Source organism: Perca flavescens, chromosome 8 (assembly GCF_004354835.1).
Source record: "Perca flavescens isolate YP-PL-M2 chromosome 8, PFLA_1.0, whole genome shotgun sequence".
In the NCBI taxonomy this organism is placed as follows: Eukaryota; Metazoa; Chordata; class Actinopteri; order Perciformes; family Percidae; genus Perca; species Perca flavescens.
In genome coordinates, this window is record NC_041338.1 from 36,318,620 (window position 1) to 36,334,768 (window position 16,149).

A 16,149-nucleotide genomic window follows, 5' to 3' on the forward strand; every position below is an offset into this window, starting at 1 on the left:
GACAGACACCAACAATCCATGAATGCACCTATTAGAGGTTGCTTGTGTCTCCTAAATAAATGTAATGTGATGTACCGCTTTCAACATCTTGGGAGGTCTACTTGTTAGCAATCTTACAGGGATTGGACCAGGAGGATTGGACATAGGACCAGTATGAAGGTAAATATGGTGCAAAACGTGAGAGCTTGTAGAATACAACGTGAGAACTTGCAGAACAAAAAATCTGCACTTGTAAAATTCAAATTTCCAACCATCCATCCATCTTCGTCCGCTTATCCGGTGTCGGGTCGCGGGGGGAGCAGCTCCAGCAGGGGAACCCAAACTTCCCTTTCCCGAGCAACATTAACCAGCTCCGACTGGGGGATCCCGAGGCGTTCCCAGGCCAGGTTGGAGATATAATCCCTCCACCTAGTCCTGGGTCTTCCCCGAGGCCTCCTCCCAGCTGGACGTGCCTGGAACACCTCCCTAGGGAGGCGCCCAGGGGGCATCCTTACCAGATGAACCACCTCAACTGGCTCCTTTTGACGCGAAGGAGCCGCGGCTCTACTCCGAGCTCCTCACGGATGACTGAGCTTCTCACCCTATCTCTAAGGGAGACGCCAGCCACCCTCCTGAGGAAACCCATTTCGGCCGCTTGTACCCTGGATCTCGTTCTTTCGGAATCCGCATTGTTCCTCCTCAACCCGAGGTTCGACTATCGGCCGAACCCTCCTTTCCAGCACCTTGGAGTAGACTTTACCAGGGAGGCTGAGAAGTGTGATACCCCTGTAATTGGCACACCCCCTCTGGTCCCCCTTTTTGAAAAGGGGAACCACCACCACCCCAGTCTGCCACTCCTTTGGCACCGTCCCAGACTTCCACGCAATGTTGAAGAGGCGTGTCAACCAGGACAGCCCTTCCACACCCAGAGCCTTGAGCATTTCTGGACGGATCTCATCAATCCCCGGGGCTTTGCCACTGTGGAGTTGTTTGACTACATCAGTGACTTCCGCCTGGGAAATTGACAATGATCCCCGTTATCCTCCAGCTCTGCCTCTAACATAGAGGGCGTATTAGTCGGATTCAGGAGTTCCTCAAAGTGCTCCTTCCACCGCCCGATTAACTCCTCAGTTGAGGTCAACAGTGTCCCATCCTTACTGTACACAGCTTGGATGGTTCCCCGCTTCCCCCTCCTGAGGTGGCGAACAGTTTTCCAGAAGCACTTTGGTGCCGACCGAAAGTCCTTCTCCATGTCTTCTCCAAACTTCTCCCACACCCGCTACTTTGCCTCTTTCACGGCAGAGGCTGCAGCCCTTCGGGCCCTTCGGTACCCTGCAACCGCCTCCGGAGTCCTCCGAGATAACATATCCCGGAAAGACTCCTTCTTCAGTCGGACGGCTTCCCTGACAACCGGTGTCCACCACGGTGTTCGTGGGTTACCGCCCCTTGAGGCACCTAAGACCCTAAGACCACAGCTCCTCGCCGCAGCTTCAGCAATGGAAACTTTGAACATTGTCCACTCGGGTTCAATGCCCCCAGCCTCCACAGGGATGCACGAAAAGCTCCGCCGGATGTGTGAGTTAAAAGTCTGTCGGACAGGGGCCTCCTCCAGACGTTCCCAATTTAAACCGCACTACCCGTTTGGGCTAACCAGGTCTGTCCAGAGTCTTCCCCCATCCCCTGACCCAACTCACCACCAGCGGCAAAATTAAAATTTGCACTTGTAAAATTAAACTTTGCACTTGTAAAAAATATTCACACATGTGATCTGAATTTGAAGTCAAAAAAAGAAAAAAAAACACGAGAACTTGTAAAAAAAAATCTGAACTTGTAAATTTAAATTTGCAGTTGTAGAAAAAATATTCACAAATGTGTAGATTGATATTTGCATGAACCGGGTTTTTTTTCAACCTGGACCCTATGTTCCTATGTATTTGTGTCTAAGTGACTGATGGGAACAACAATCTGTGACAGTGGTCCAGTATTAAGCGCGATCTCTGCAGTCCGCAGCGGAGAAACAAGCTACAATGTGAGTTAATAGGGCAATTGTAATTATCCAGCTTGTATTTACCTTCACAAAAGTGCTCGTTTTGCCGCTGACAGACTCAGATTAATATTAATAATAATAATAAGTGTCTCACAACATTATGGAAAGGATTTCTAAAGGAGGTCGACCTTTCTGTTAAAGAATAAGATCCTTTTTTTAATCATAAAAACATCTGTGAAATTGTGTTCGCTAAACCCACCAGACTCCGTGTAAATAAACATTCATTTTATCATCGTAAAACACACTTCATTCAAAGCAGATAGAAACAAAATAAAACTATGAAAAGACATTTTGGGTCGTCTTTCCCATTTTCCCAAATATCACAACTCTAGATTTGGTTGAAATAAAAACATAGTTTACCGATTTACATGTGAATATATGCTGGCTCCATACACGCTAAAAGTACTGTTATTTTTTAAATCGAGTCTGGTGGGTTCAGAGCTAGTGACTTCGGAGCTGTTCTGGTTAAAGAGAAAGGTCTCAGAGAGGTTCCTTTCCATGATCTTAATACTGGACCAATGTCAAATATTGTTGTTCCCATCAGTCACTTGAACACAAAAACATAGGAAAATAGGGTCCAGGTTGAAAAAAAAAAGGGTAGTTTAAGAAGTACTCTCGGGCCACAAACACCTGTTTCCTGGGTGAAAGTCTTGTGTTTTCTCCTTAACTTCTTCCAGGACATGAACACCTGTTTCCTGGGTGAAAGTCCTGTGTTTTCTCCTTAACTTCTTCCAGGACGTGAACACACGTTTCCTGGGTGAAAGTCTTGTGTTTTCTCCTTAACTTCTTCAGGACATGAACACCTGTTTCCTGGGTGAAAGTCCTGTGTTTTCTCCTTAACTTCTTCCAGGACGTGAACACACGTTTCCTGGGTGAAAGTCTTGTGTTTTCTCCTTAACTTCTTCAGGACATGAACACCTGTTTCCTGGGTGAAAGTCTTGTGTTTTCTCCTTAACTTCTTCCAGGACATGAACACCTGTTTCCTGGGTGAAAGTCTTGAGGGTAAACCTCCAGCAGCACAATCAGCTTTAATTCTGAGATCACCATCATTACGGACGTCTACGAAGAGGTCAGAAGCACAACCTCTCGTAAAGCCGCCATGAAAAGAAATGGGACCAATATAAACAACAAAAAAGCTCATTAACACATATATACATGCGCACACACACACACACACACACACACACACACACACACACACACACACACACACACACACACACACACACACACAGAGTAATAATAAAGTAACGAGTAGTCTAGTAGTGTAATTAATGACATTTTCCTCTGTTCTCTAGTGTAGACTTTCACTTAAAATCCACCCAGAGGTGGTAAAGACAGAGAGACATACAGTACAGGTCAAAAGTTTGGACACACCTTCTCATTTAATGCGTTTCCTTTATATTTTCATGACTATTTACATTGTAAATTCTCACTGAAGGCATCAAAACTATGAATGAACACATTATGTGTACATATGAATTATGTACTTAACAAAAAAGTGTGAAATAACTGAAAACATTTCTTATATTTTAGATTCCTCAAAGTAGCCACCCTTTGCTTTTTTTGATAACTCTGCAAACCCTTGGTGTTCTCTCAATGAGCTTCATGAGGTAGTCACCTGAAATGGTTTTACCTTCACAGGTGTGCTTTGTCAGGGTTAATTAGTGGAAGTTGTTCCCTTACGAATAAAAAAGTACATAATTCCATATGTGTTCCTTCATAGTTTTGATGCCTTCAGTAAGAATCTACAATGTAAATAGTCATGAAAATAAAAAGGAAACGCATTGAATGAGAAGGTGTGTCCAAACCTTTGGCCTGTACTGTAGCTACGCTTTCATAGGCTCACCTATGAGAGGAACAGAGTCCGATGTGGCGGGCATGATCTCGGCTACCAGCAGCATGAAGACGGTCAGAGACAGCAGCACCGTGATACCTGCGGGGACACAAAGGGAGAAACGCATGACTCACACCTTCCTGCAGCTGCGTGGGTGCGTTCTCTGGATGAAAGGATCAACCGCGCTGTTTGACTTTCTAAAAAGTCTCAGAATGAACGTCCTTAGGGTCTGTTCTCAGCAGAGATTGTGAACAGCCGCTGAGCTCAGAGATTCGGAGAGATTCGGAGGCGCGAATCAGCGAGAGAGGAAGAGGTGAGATAAAAAGGATCTCTTCTGTAACGGTATGGGATGAATCCCAGGGACTGAACACGACAACATCAATCTGTGTTGTGCTGCCAAGTCCTGTGGAAGTTAGAGAGGAGGAGATTTAACAGGATCACTGACTCAACAGTTAAGCTACTTTCCTTGCAAAGAAAAACTCCTGCACACTGTGACTGTCTAAGTCCCCTAATACTGTATCTGAAGTCTCTTTATATAGACCTTAGTGGTCCCCTAATACTGTATCTGAAGTCTCTTTATATAGACCTTAGTGGTCCCCTAATACTGTGTCTGAAGTCTCTTTTATATAGACCTTAGTGGTCCCCTAATACTGTATCTGAAGACTCTTTTATATAGACCTTAGTGGTCCCCTAATACTGTATCTGAAGTCTCTTTTATATAGACCTTAGTGGTCCCCTAATACTGTATCTGAAGACTCTTTTATATAGACCTTAGTGGTCCCCTAATACTGTATCTGAAGTTTCTTTTATATAGACCTTAGTGGTCCCCTAATACTGTATCTGAAGACTCTTTTATATAGACCTTAGTGGTCCCCTAATACTGTATCTGAAGTCTCTTTTATATAGACCTTAGTGGTCCCCTAATACTGTATCTGAAGTCTCTTTATATAGACCTTAGTGGTCCCCTAATACTTTATCTTCATGTATCATGTATCTTACTCTGAGAAATGTATTATAGACAGACAGGCACAGACAGACAGTCAGACATACAGACAGACAGGCACAGACACACACGCATGCACAGACAGACAGACACACAGACAGACTGCGTCCTGACCCAGGGAGATCTTCTCTCCGGAGTCGGCCGGCAGCAGGAAGACGAGCAGCGCCAGCGTGGAGATGAGCACGCAGGGGATGAGCAGGTTGAGCCCGTAGTAGAGCGTCCGGCGCCGCATCACCACGGTGAAGGTCACGTCGGGGTACGGCTCCTTGCAGCAGTCGTAGAAACGCTCGTTCCTCCGACCGGGAACCTCTGCACACAAACACACCACGACAACAACAACCACAGTCTCAGGTAAAACCTCCAACACAGTATATACGGTATATATATATCACAATATAACACATACACAAAGACACACACACACGCACGGACAGACAGACAGGCACAGACACACAATACACACGAATTTGGAGACACACACACGGACACACACTATCACACACACACACAAAGAGACACACATGGACACACACACCCACGGACACGGAGACACACACACGCACAGACAGACAGACAGACAGACACACACATGGACAGACAGACAGGCACAGACACACACATGGACATCACCCACGGATTCGGAGACACACACGGACACACACACGGATTCGGAGACACACACATGGACACACACTTTCGGTGCATAAATTGCCGATTTCCGCGCGAAATATGCGGGGCTTGCATGATTTCATAATCCCTGCATTTTTGTTGCAAAAAAGTCCCATAATATACAGTACAGGCCAAAAGTTTGGACACACTTTCTCATTCAATGCGTTTCCTTTTTATTTTCATGAATATTTACATTGTAGATTCTCACTGAAGGCATCAAAACTATGAATGAACACATATGGAATTATGTACTTAACAAAAAAAGTGTGAAATAACTGAAAACATGTCTTATATTTTAGAGGGAGGGGTTGTTTTTTCCACCTTTCCAAAGCCCAAGACCCAAGCGGAAAGATGCCGACAATGGATTAAGCGGTGTGGGAGACCCCACTCACAGCTAAATGCCTCGAAGATTAATAAGCATAGCTACATATGTCTGCTCCAAGGTAAGTAAAGCTAGCGAGCTAACTTATATCAATTATCAATAAGTAAGTAGCTAAGTACATAATAGTTACAATCTGTAAAACTGGACTTAAGTTAACAGTTGTGGTTCTATATAGCTTTATTATCGAAAGTAGTTAGAACATTAGATACTTTATTATTCCGTAGGAAATTCAGGCAGCCTGATAGCTGTTAGCCTGTCAAGCACATGTTGCTATCGACACAGATAATTCAGCAAGAGGTTGAGGTCATTGAACACATCCCTCCGCTGCATATTGCAGCCCTTTCTGTCGTGCCCTGGAGGATATGTCTGCTGCATTACTCCAAAACCAATCACTTATACCAACAGGTATGGAGCTCAACCCAGCCATGGCTATGTGTCTGGTTCTCAATTGTTTGACGGGCGTAGTAACAGTAACTAGGGGGCGTGGCTTTTGCAACCGGTCAATTGCATAAATATCATATAGCATATTCCATCGCATTTTTTAAGAAAACGTGCTGCATAATCAAGGATTTTTGCCCGGCAACATTCACAAAAAAATTTGTCATTTTTCTGGAAGGACTGAAATCACAATATCACAATGATCATTGATTAGTCTGGGTCCACTCAAGTTCATATTTAGGATAAAAGCCTGACATCCTTGGACTTTTCCCTTCCTTCCTCTCTCTCTGTGTGTGTGTCGCCGTTCTCAAAATCCGTTCGCTTCGGGAAACGACAACAAACTTCACGCTAGCGAGCTACACGCAAAAAAGTATTAAAGCTCACATATTCTGCTCATTTTCAGGTTCATAATGGTATTTAGAGGTTGTACCAGAATAGGTTTACATGGTTTAATTTTCAAAAAACACCATATTTTTGTTGTACTGCACACTGCCGCAGCTCCTCTTTTCACCCTGTGTTCAGGTCTCTGTTTTAGCTACAGAGTGAGACCTCTTTTCTTCTTCTTCTGTACTATCTTTGATTGCACTTGCACATGCTCAGTAGCTCAGATGTAGATCATGTCAGCTAGCTCCATAGACAGTAAAAGAAAGGCTGTTTCTCCAACTTCAGTCAGTTCCAAGGCAGGATGAGCTGTGAGACTTCTTCTAAACCAGGGAGCACATGGAAGTAGTTCTTTTGGAGATTAGGGTGAACTAGTGTGTGTTGTAGCAGTGCTTTGCTATTGAGAACGAGCTAGCATGCTAACGGTTAGCCCCCTAGCCCCCTCATCTCGGCTAGTGACGTAGAAAGCCATGCCGATTTTGACCAGCTCACCAGGAGACTGAAGGCAGGACACATTCAGAAACCGGATCTCACTCAGAACGACATGGATGGTTGTTTTTTTCCAAGTTTGTATGCGTGTGGAAGCCCCAGAGACACAAAATAACATCCCAGAAAAAAAGTGATTTTGTTTGTTTATGGGCACTTTAAAACTTCAGACTGCTGATGTTCACTGTTCTTTAGACACAGCGAGCTCCGCGACTCTCCATAAATTCCACTTTCTCTTTTTCTGGTTATTTTCCTGATGAATGAGTGGAATAAGTGTCCGATAACTTTCTGCTTCTCTTTTATCCCTTCCACATGCTGTAGGACTGCAGCATGGCTGCGTTTCATTGGCCTGTAACAGCCGCTTCATTGCTCACTACACTGGTTTTAATCTCCGCTATAGGTGAAGCAGGAGGGAGGGGAGGGGGGGAGAATGGGAAACATGCTGCTGAGATTTTCAATTAAATTCCTTCTGAACAGCCCATTGGCCAACAAAGAAGCTGCAGGGGAGCATGCCTATGGTCCCACAGCCCTATGTTCCCACAGCGCTATGTTCCCACAGCCCTATGTTCCCACAGTCCTATGGTCCCACAGCCCTATGGTCCCACAGCCCTATGGTCCCACAGCCCTCCCAAAGCCCAATGTTCCCACAGCCCTATGTTCCCACAGCCCTATGGTCCCACAGTCCTATGGTCCCAAAGCCCTATGGTCCCACAGCCCTATGGTCCCAAAGCCCAATGTTCCCACAGCCCTATGTTCCCACAGTCCTATGGTCCCACAGCTCTATGGTCCCACAGCTCTATGGTCCCACAGCCCTATGTTCCCACATTTCTAAGATTTCTCTCCAAAATTAGGCCCTATGTTCCCACATTTCTTTTTTCATAAATTTGTATCAGATTTCATCCCAGTAGCAATGGACTACAGATGGAATGTAACCCTAATCCTAACATAGGGCCTAATTTTAAGAAGAATCTTAGAAATGTGGGAACATAGGGCTGTGGGACCATAGGGCTGTGGGAACATAGGGCTGGGAACTGTAGGAACATAGGGCTGTGGGACCATAGGGCTGGGGAACATAGGGCTGTGGGAACATGGGGCTGGGCTGGGATCATAGGGCTGTGGGAACATAGGGCTGTGGGAACATAGGGCTGTGGGAACATAGGACTGTGGGAACATGGGACGCTGTGGGAACATCCTGTGGGACCAGTGTCCAACAGGGCTGTGGGACCATGATCTGTGGGAACATAGAGCACAGGACCATCGGGGTTCATCAGTGGAACTGACCTGGGATCAGATCTGTTTGGACGACTATAAGGGACCATATGTAGGAACATCGGGCTTTTCCATAGGACTTTCCTATGCTTGAAGGGTCAAGGTAAACTTTAACAACCCAAAATAGGGAAACTCGGGCGGTTAAGGTGCAGATACACAAATGTACACAAAACAGTCATAAAAACATATACTATATAAATATTGATATAAATATTCCATAATTATGTCATTCCCCTCTCTTATCCACACACACACACACACACACACTATAAATATTCCATGTCATTCCCTTCTTTCATCCACAGACACAATAAATGTTATAAATATTCCATATCATTCCCCTCTTTCATTCACACACACACACACACACACACACACACACACACACACACACACACACACACACACAATACATAGATATAAATATTCCATATTATTCCCCTCTTTCATTCACACACACACACACACACACAATACATATTGATATAAATATTCCATATCATTCCCCTCTTTCATTCACACACACACACACACACACACACACACACACACACACACACACACACACACACACACAATACATATTGATATAAATATTCCATATCATTCCCCTCTTTCATTCACACACACACAATACATATTGATATAAATATTCCATGTCATTTCCCTCTTTCATCCATGCACACACACACAATAAATATTGATATAAATATTCCATATGTTATTCCCCCCTTTCATCCACACACACACAAACAATAAATATTGATATAAATATTACCTATGTTATTCCCATCTTTCACTCACACACACACACACACACACACACACACACACACACACACACACACACACACACACACACACACACACACACACACACACACACACACACACACACACAGCATTTCCAAACCGCTGACATACACTCCCGCAGACAGCCACCCACACTCATCCATCCATCCATCCACAACCCTGAAGCCCGGACTAACACCGTGAGGAACAGCTTCTTCTCCCAGAGCTGTAGCCTCCACCCAGTGGAATCAACAGAGGTGTAGGCTCGCTGCTTGAGAAGGTCCAACCTGACTCTGAAGTACCTCCACCCACAGAACTTTGGTTCACACTGTTACTGACTTTCTAAAGTCTTCCAAAAGATGCCAAAATGTGTCCCGTTTCAAAAATCCAAGGTTTTGTAGGTCAAAACTAAGTCGTGAAAGTTAAGACTAAGGCCTCCTGCACACTGGCTGCGCGGCGTGAGCGTGGCATGTCTGTTGCGTGGCGGCTGCGTGGTGTTTTCTACGTCTTTACACACCAGAAAGGTGTCTGACGTGCTGCTGCTGCTGCTGCTGCTAGCCTCGTCTGGACACATGGATGTTTACCATAAACATAAATATATACTGATCTGATTACCGCAAAGACGACGTCGGCAGTATTGACGGCAAAACAGGCTCCAGAATATTTCCTTCTGGAAAGAAAAATCGATAATTATTATTTTTATTTTTTTTAAATTACATTTATATATCTGCATTTATGTCAAAACTTCGAGACTTTAAAACATCAAAATGTCTTTTATTAATATGTATTTGTGTCAAAAAGACTAGCATATTTCTAGCATGCACACGTTTTCGGCGCCTGGCAGCGTGCAAGCTCTAACCTGTTAACGTGGGAGCCCAAATATAAACGGACATGCCAGTGTGCAGGAGGCCTAAGTGCTGATCCCTGACTGCAGGAGAGGGAGGTGATGAATGAATGCAGGGGAGTGCCTGGGTAGCTCAGCCGGTAGAGCGTGCGCCCCATGTACACAGCGGCCCTCTGCTGCATGTCATTCCCCCTCTTTTCCCCTTTTCATGTCTCCAGCTGTCCTATAAACCAGTGGGTCTGGTGCGTGTACCCCGAGGGGTACTCTGGGAGGACTGCAGGGGGTACGTGTGCGCTTTGATAGGTTGGATATTTCAGCCTACATGTTTCAAATGTATTTAATATCTTAGAATGTATAAATCTATTATGAGTTTGGGTACAACTGTCACACAGAGGAATTGGAGGAATGTGGGAATCTATTCGGAGCACGTGTCATAAAAGGTACAGTTTAAGAGTAAACTTGTGCGCTTTTTCTACATTTTTTTCCTAACCCTGAATCACTTTTTTTGTGTAGCGTATGAGTGTTTTCCTCGTCTCTTCCTCCCGATACATGCTTTCCAACATAAACTGTGTTCGTTTTTTAAAACCTCAGGGGAGAACGCCCGCTGATTTCTCCCCGAGTGTTTACTGGATTTGATTTTGAAGGATAACAACGCACGAGGCAAAAACAAGGGCGTGTAGATCTGCAGATCTTCCCGTGTAACCCTGAGGGAAGCGTCAACACGCGCAGTCAATGTGTGCGCGTGATCCGACAGCTTCATGACTTTATTAAAACACTAATCTGCGTGTCATCTGTTGCCTCGCAGCATCTCGTGATAAAATCAAAGGGGTAAAAGATAGATATATATATATATATATATATATATATATATATATATATATGTCCCTTATTGGTCACGGTTCGCAGCGTGATGTGGCATTTGCAAGCGGCCGACTGTGACAACAGAACCTGAAGGCAGCAGCAGCAGCAGCATTTAATTAGCCGCAGATTATCGCTGGATGGGAGCGCTGATGTGAAACACTCCGCAGCAGACTGACAGACAGACAGGCAGGCAGACAGACAGACAGGTAGACAGGCAGAGAGGTAGGCAGAGAACAGGCAGGCAGACACAAGGGCATAGATTTTGCTTTAACATTGGGGAACACATTATAACGGGGGTCTAGGGGTCAAACATTTCCTGCATCCTGGTTAATTTGTATGCATCAATTTATGGTGCAAATGTCTTTATGTAAAAGAAAGTATTATGTGTTTCGGGATTTTTTTTCTAGGAATCACATACATATATCTCAACAACAAAGTTGCTAAGTTCCAAAATTTAAATCTACATTACAGACATGACATTTAAAATCACAAGTAGACAAAAATAGGGCTGTCCTCGACTAAAGAAATTCTTAGTCGACTAACACTTATAGGATTTAGTCGACTAATCGATTAGTTGATTTAATCGACAGAGCTGTGGGCTTTGAGAGGTGGTTAAGACTAGAAAAGCACAATATAAATGTAGTTAATTAACCATCTGTAAAACTGAGTTTCTCCACAATTAATCCTGCAAAAGCACCACTTTAATCATGTGTTTACCCTAAATGTGCTCAGAAGTTTCTTGGAAATTAGTAATTAAGCATGAATAAGCATAAAAAATGACTAATCAACTAAAGAAATCTTAGTCTACTAAGGCCAAAACGACCGATTAGTCGACTAATCGATTAAGAGGTGGCAGCCCTAGACAAAAATACCGCTTTCCGTCAGGTCGTTCCTAGATCTCGACATTTCCGAAACGCACTTGAAGGCAGCTTTATTTCACAGAGAAAGATATATGTTGTAAATATTGGACAGACGGGCTCCTCTGAGCCGCCGCAAAGCTTCACAGCCGAGTACGCTGGCCGCTGTGTCCCGCTCTCAACTTTTACAAACTGATGCCGTCGGGGAGAAAACTGTCTCTTCGTTATTCAGGAACTAATTACAACAGCTTGTTTATTTTGCCGGGGAATCTGCTGGGGGATCTCAGCGTGAAATTTACCAATGTTTCTGACCTTAAGTCCCCTCTAAGGAAGGAGCACTGATGAACGAAGTGGTATCCATCATCACGACAACCAGTGGTGGAATGTAACTAAGTACATTTACTCAAGTACTGTACTTAAAGGTCCCATATTGTAAAAAAATAAGATTGCCATATCTGTTGTACTATAAAGCAGGTTGAGGTGCTACTGTATATAAATATAAAACACTCAATCCACAGAGACATACACACAGCCCGTATTCAGATATAGACATTTTTCACAGCAGACATGTTGACATGTCATAGTAGGAAAAACACAGGTGTATTCAAAACCATTACTGATGGCTGCATTCCACTTAGGAGAGACCCTGGTATTAAACCATTACTGATGGCTGCATTCCACTTAGGAGAGGTCCTGGTATTAAACCATTACTGATGGCTGCATTCCACTTAGGAGAGACCCTGGTATTAAACCATTACTGATGGCTGCATTCCACTTAGGAGAGACCCTGGTATTAAACCATTAATGATGGCTGCATTCCACTTAGGAGAGACCCTGGTATTAAACCATTACTGATGGCTGCATTCCACTTAGGAGAGACCCTGGTATTAAACCATTACTGATGGCTGCATTCCACTTAGGAGAGACCCTGGTATTAAACCATTAATGATGGCTGCATTCCACTTAGGAGAGGTCCTGGTATTAAACCATTAATGATGGCTGCATTCCACTTAGGAGAGGTCCTGGTATTGTGCATGGTGACACACTGAAATATCTTACTGGGACACTTGATGGAACTGAGAATAAATCACACATTAGAACTCGGCTGAAATGATGAATCCATGTCTTGTCGGAACAACAATGACATAATCCCACACTGTGCTCTTACCCACGAGGTCCCACTCTCCGTTGGCGATGTAACCGGTGATGTCGGCCTCGATCATCTGCAGGTCCAGAGACCAGCCACCGTACGTCCACGAGCCGAACTTCAGGTCGCAGCGCTGCACGTCGAACGGGAACCAGCGCACGTCGATGTAACAGGTGCTCTTAAATATTCCTGAAAGTAAAGAAAAGGGGGGAAAAGAAAATAGAAATGTAATGTAATAGGTTATAGATTACAAGTTACCTAGTCTCGCACTGCCAGACCCTCCTCCACAGCGCTGCGGAGGAAGGTCTGGCTAGTCCACACAGGATTCCTGGATGGGAGAAAAACTAGCTCTGGTTTATTGGCATTTCTTTAAACCAATCAGACCATGTCTACAGAACAGGACATGTTCTACTGGTTGGACAGTATAAAATATATAAATAAGTGCCGTGTCTACAGAACATGTTCTACTGGTTGGCACAATAACAGGCCAATGAGACAGGATCATTACAGTTTCAAGCAGTTTGCTAAATCAAACAACTCAGCCACGCAGCCAACGGACGGGACGCAGCGCTCCACAAAATAAACTAAATATCGCATCCTTATCGTATGGAGTTATATTCCTATCACTTTGTAATTTGTCCTCGTTTGGTTAACCATGTTCCTGGGGATTTGGCTAATTTCAAACATGCTAACATACAGCCTAGCTTGATGTCCGTAAACAAATAGATTTTCTTCATAGTTTAGCTAGATTGAACAACATATGACCGACAGTATGTGTCTTTTTCCTCGTTTGGTTAACCTCTCCTTCCTGGAGATTTTGCTAATTTAATGTTAGAGCCAATAGTAAAACCTAAACTGTAATATAACTGAAAGAACACCAGAAACTGGATTGTTTGTGTTCGTTTTTGCATCACTGTTGTGTGTTGTTCATCAGAATTTAGTCTTCATTTCTTCATATAACATTAGTTTGAAAATGATGGATTCATATCAGTCTGTATAAAACGTTGTAATGTTAAGTACAATGTTATCACTATAATAAAAACAGATCTAGAATAATTTGCTCCTTAAATAGCAGTTTTTTTTTAATGAATACAAAGCAAACAGAACAGAAAAAACAAGCATTTTCTTTTCTTTTCTTTTCTTCCAGTTGAGAATGAAGGGCTCGACCAATGCTGCATCATAGCAGCAGAGTCTTATCACCAGCCCATGAAAGCTAGAAGTCACCCTGCTGCTCCAGATCTACCTACTGTATGACTGGCTACAGACTACAACCATCTGCAACATCATCAACAGCTGCAATTAAAGTCTCTTGGGGTCATATGGGACTCGGTTGTTCTCCATACTGCATCGTACACTATATTATTTTTCGGTTTTGTTATATTAGTAGTCTACAGACAACACTAAGTATCATTACTTAATCACAGTATATATTATTCTGGTGTACACTGTTGATGTGACTCACTGCTATTGATTATACGTCACTTTAGCTTGCTACTACCTCATAACTTTGCCTTAATTGCTCTTGTTTAGTTAATTTATTTTCTACTAGTTATATATACCTCCTATTTAATTCAATTATTGCAATACCTGAATTATCCCTCTTGTGAACACTAGGCTTATCTTATCTTTATTTTAGTTCATATCATAACCCTGCTCACAAACTCACCTGTACCTGGGTCATCAGTTTGCCAATATCAATGTTCGTGCTACAGTAAATCCTACAGGCAAAGTGTACTGCTTCACAGGAGTATGAACCATACGCTTTTTAGGTTTTGTGTCAAATATTGTGCAGTTGGTTATGAATTACTTATTGTTTTGACAAGGTAAATTAAAGCTGTTTAACAACCTGCAAGTGTCCACTCTGGTAAATTTAATTATACTGTTTTTAGATTTAGATTACAGAACATGAAAAACCTATTTGCCTTGATGAGGGTTTTAATTTGTTGCAAGTATGAACATGGCTGTAATAATCTTATTGCTCTGAAAAAACACAATGATTTAAGAAATATCAGTGATACTTAACATTTATTAATTGATTGTTTATGTATGCAGACATTACAGGCACCTATTCATGTAAGCAGAGAACAAAATAGTTTGTTCTATCTTTTATCAATTGGATTATGCAGGTGATGGTGCAGAAACGGGTGAAGTCCTTGTAGATCTCTGGCACTTTGAGGACAGACCGATCCAGCAACTCTCCACTGTTGTCTTTGTATAGTGTGCTCCTATTTAAAACAAATTCATAGACATCAACACATAAGGTATTAGGTGTACATAGCTTTCTTTAACATCATTACTATTATTACTTACCTTACCTTCTTTTCTCTGCTTTGGATGTGTGGACATCACAGTAATTGTCTCTCCTGGGCCTTGTTCTGCACCCTGTGAATTTAAGCAAGAAAGAAATAAGTGTATGTAACATGATTTTACAATTAAATTATTATCAGACTTGCCAACGTACCTGGTTTGTGCCACTAATGCCTGCCCTCTGCACACAGGTGAGTACAGGGGGAACCAATGGGATTTTGCGTTTGGAGTAATGTACTGACTGGAACAACACAGTAGTGTGGTTGTACAACACTGGTCCATGCACACGGTGCAGCTCAACAGGGGTACTTCAGCCCCACCTGGAAGAAGGGAAACTGAAACAAAATACTTGTTTTTTTTTCTGTTCAATTTGCTTTGTATTGATTTCATAAGGGTAAAAATAAATAACTGCTATTTTAAATAGTGTTTTATTATAGGAGTGGAATTGTACTTACAACTTTCTATACAGATATATATATATATATAAATCTGAAATTAACCAAATCCCCAGAAACATGGTTAGCCAAACGAGGACAAATTACAAAGTGGGGTCATTAAATACCAGTTGTAAATACACACATACTGTCCGTCATACAGTATGTCGTTCAATCTATCTAGCTAGCTAAACTACCGAAATAAAGAAAAGCTATTTGTTTACGGACATCAAGCTAGGCTAGCGCCATATGCTATGTGCTTAATTTATGTTACTCACCCTCATTGTTGTGTAGCTACGTAACTTGATATGTCCCACTTCAAAGCTTTCTCCTGTTTCCTGATGGGTGCAGGTGAAAGACCGTCGACCATTCTGTGCACATTATTGACATATACTAATAATAAAGCGATGGACGGC

The 16,149-nt window shown here is 42.9% G+C and overlaps 1 protein-coding gene across 2 annotated transcripts in view; it reads right to left on the minus strand.

The window, feature by feature from the left end:
• Positions 1 to 16,149, minus strand: part of LOC114560486 (neuronal acetylcholine receptor subunit alpha-7) — a 73,316-nt gene that overhangs the window by 5,913 nt on the left and 51,254 nt on the right. For both annotated transcript variants that reach the window (XM_028585890.1, XM_028585891.1), the window contains 3 exons: positions 13,014 to 13,181; positions 4,981 to 5,175; positions 3,876 to 3,962 (listed from right to left, as the gene is read on the minus strand). In XM_028585890.1, the coding sequence (XP_028441691.1) occupies positions 3,876 to 3,962; positions 4,981 to 5,175; positions 13,014 to 13,181 (450 nt within the window). The remainder of the gene's footprint in view (positions 1 to 3,875; positions 3,963 to 4,980; positions 5,176 to 13,013; positions 13,182 to 16,149) is intronic.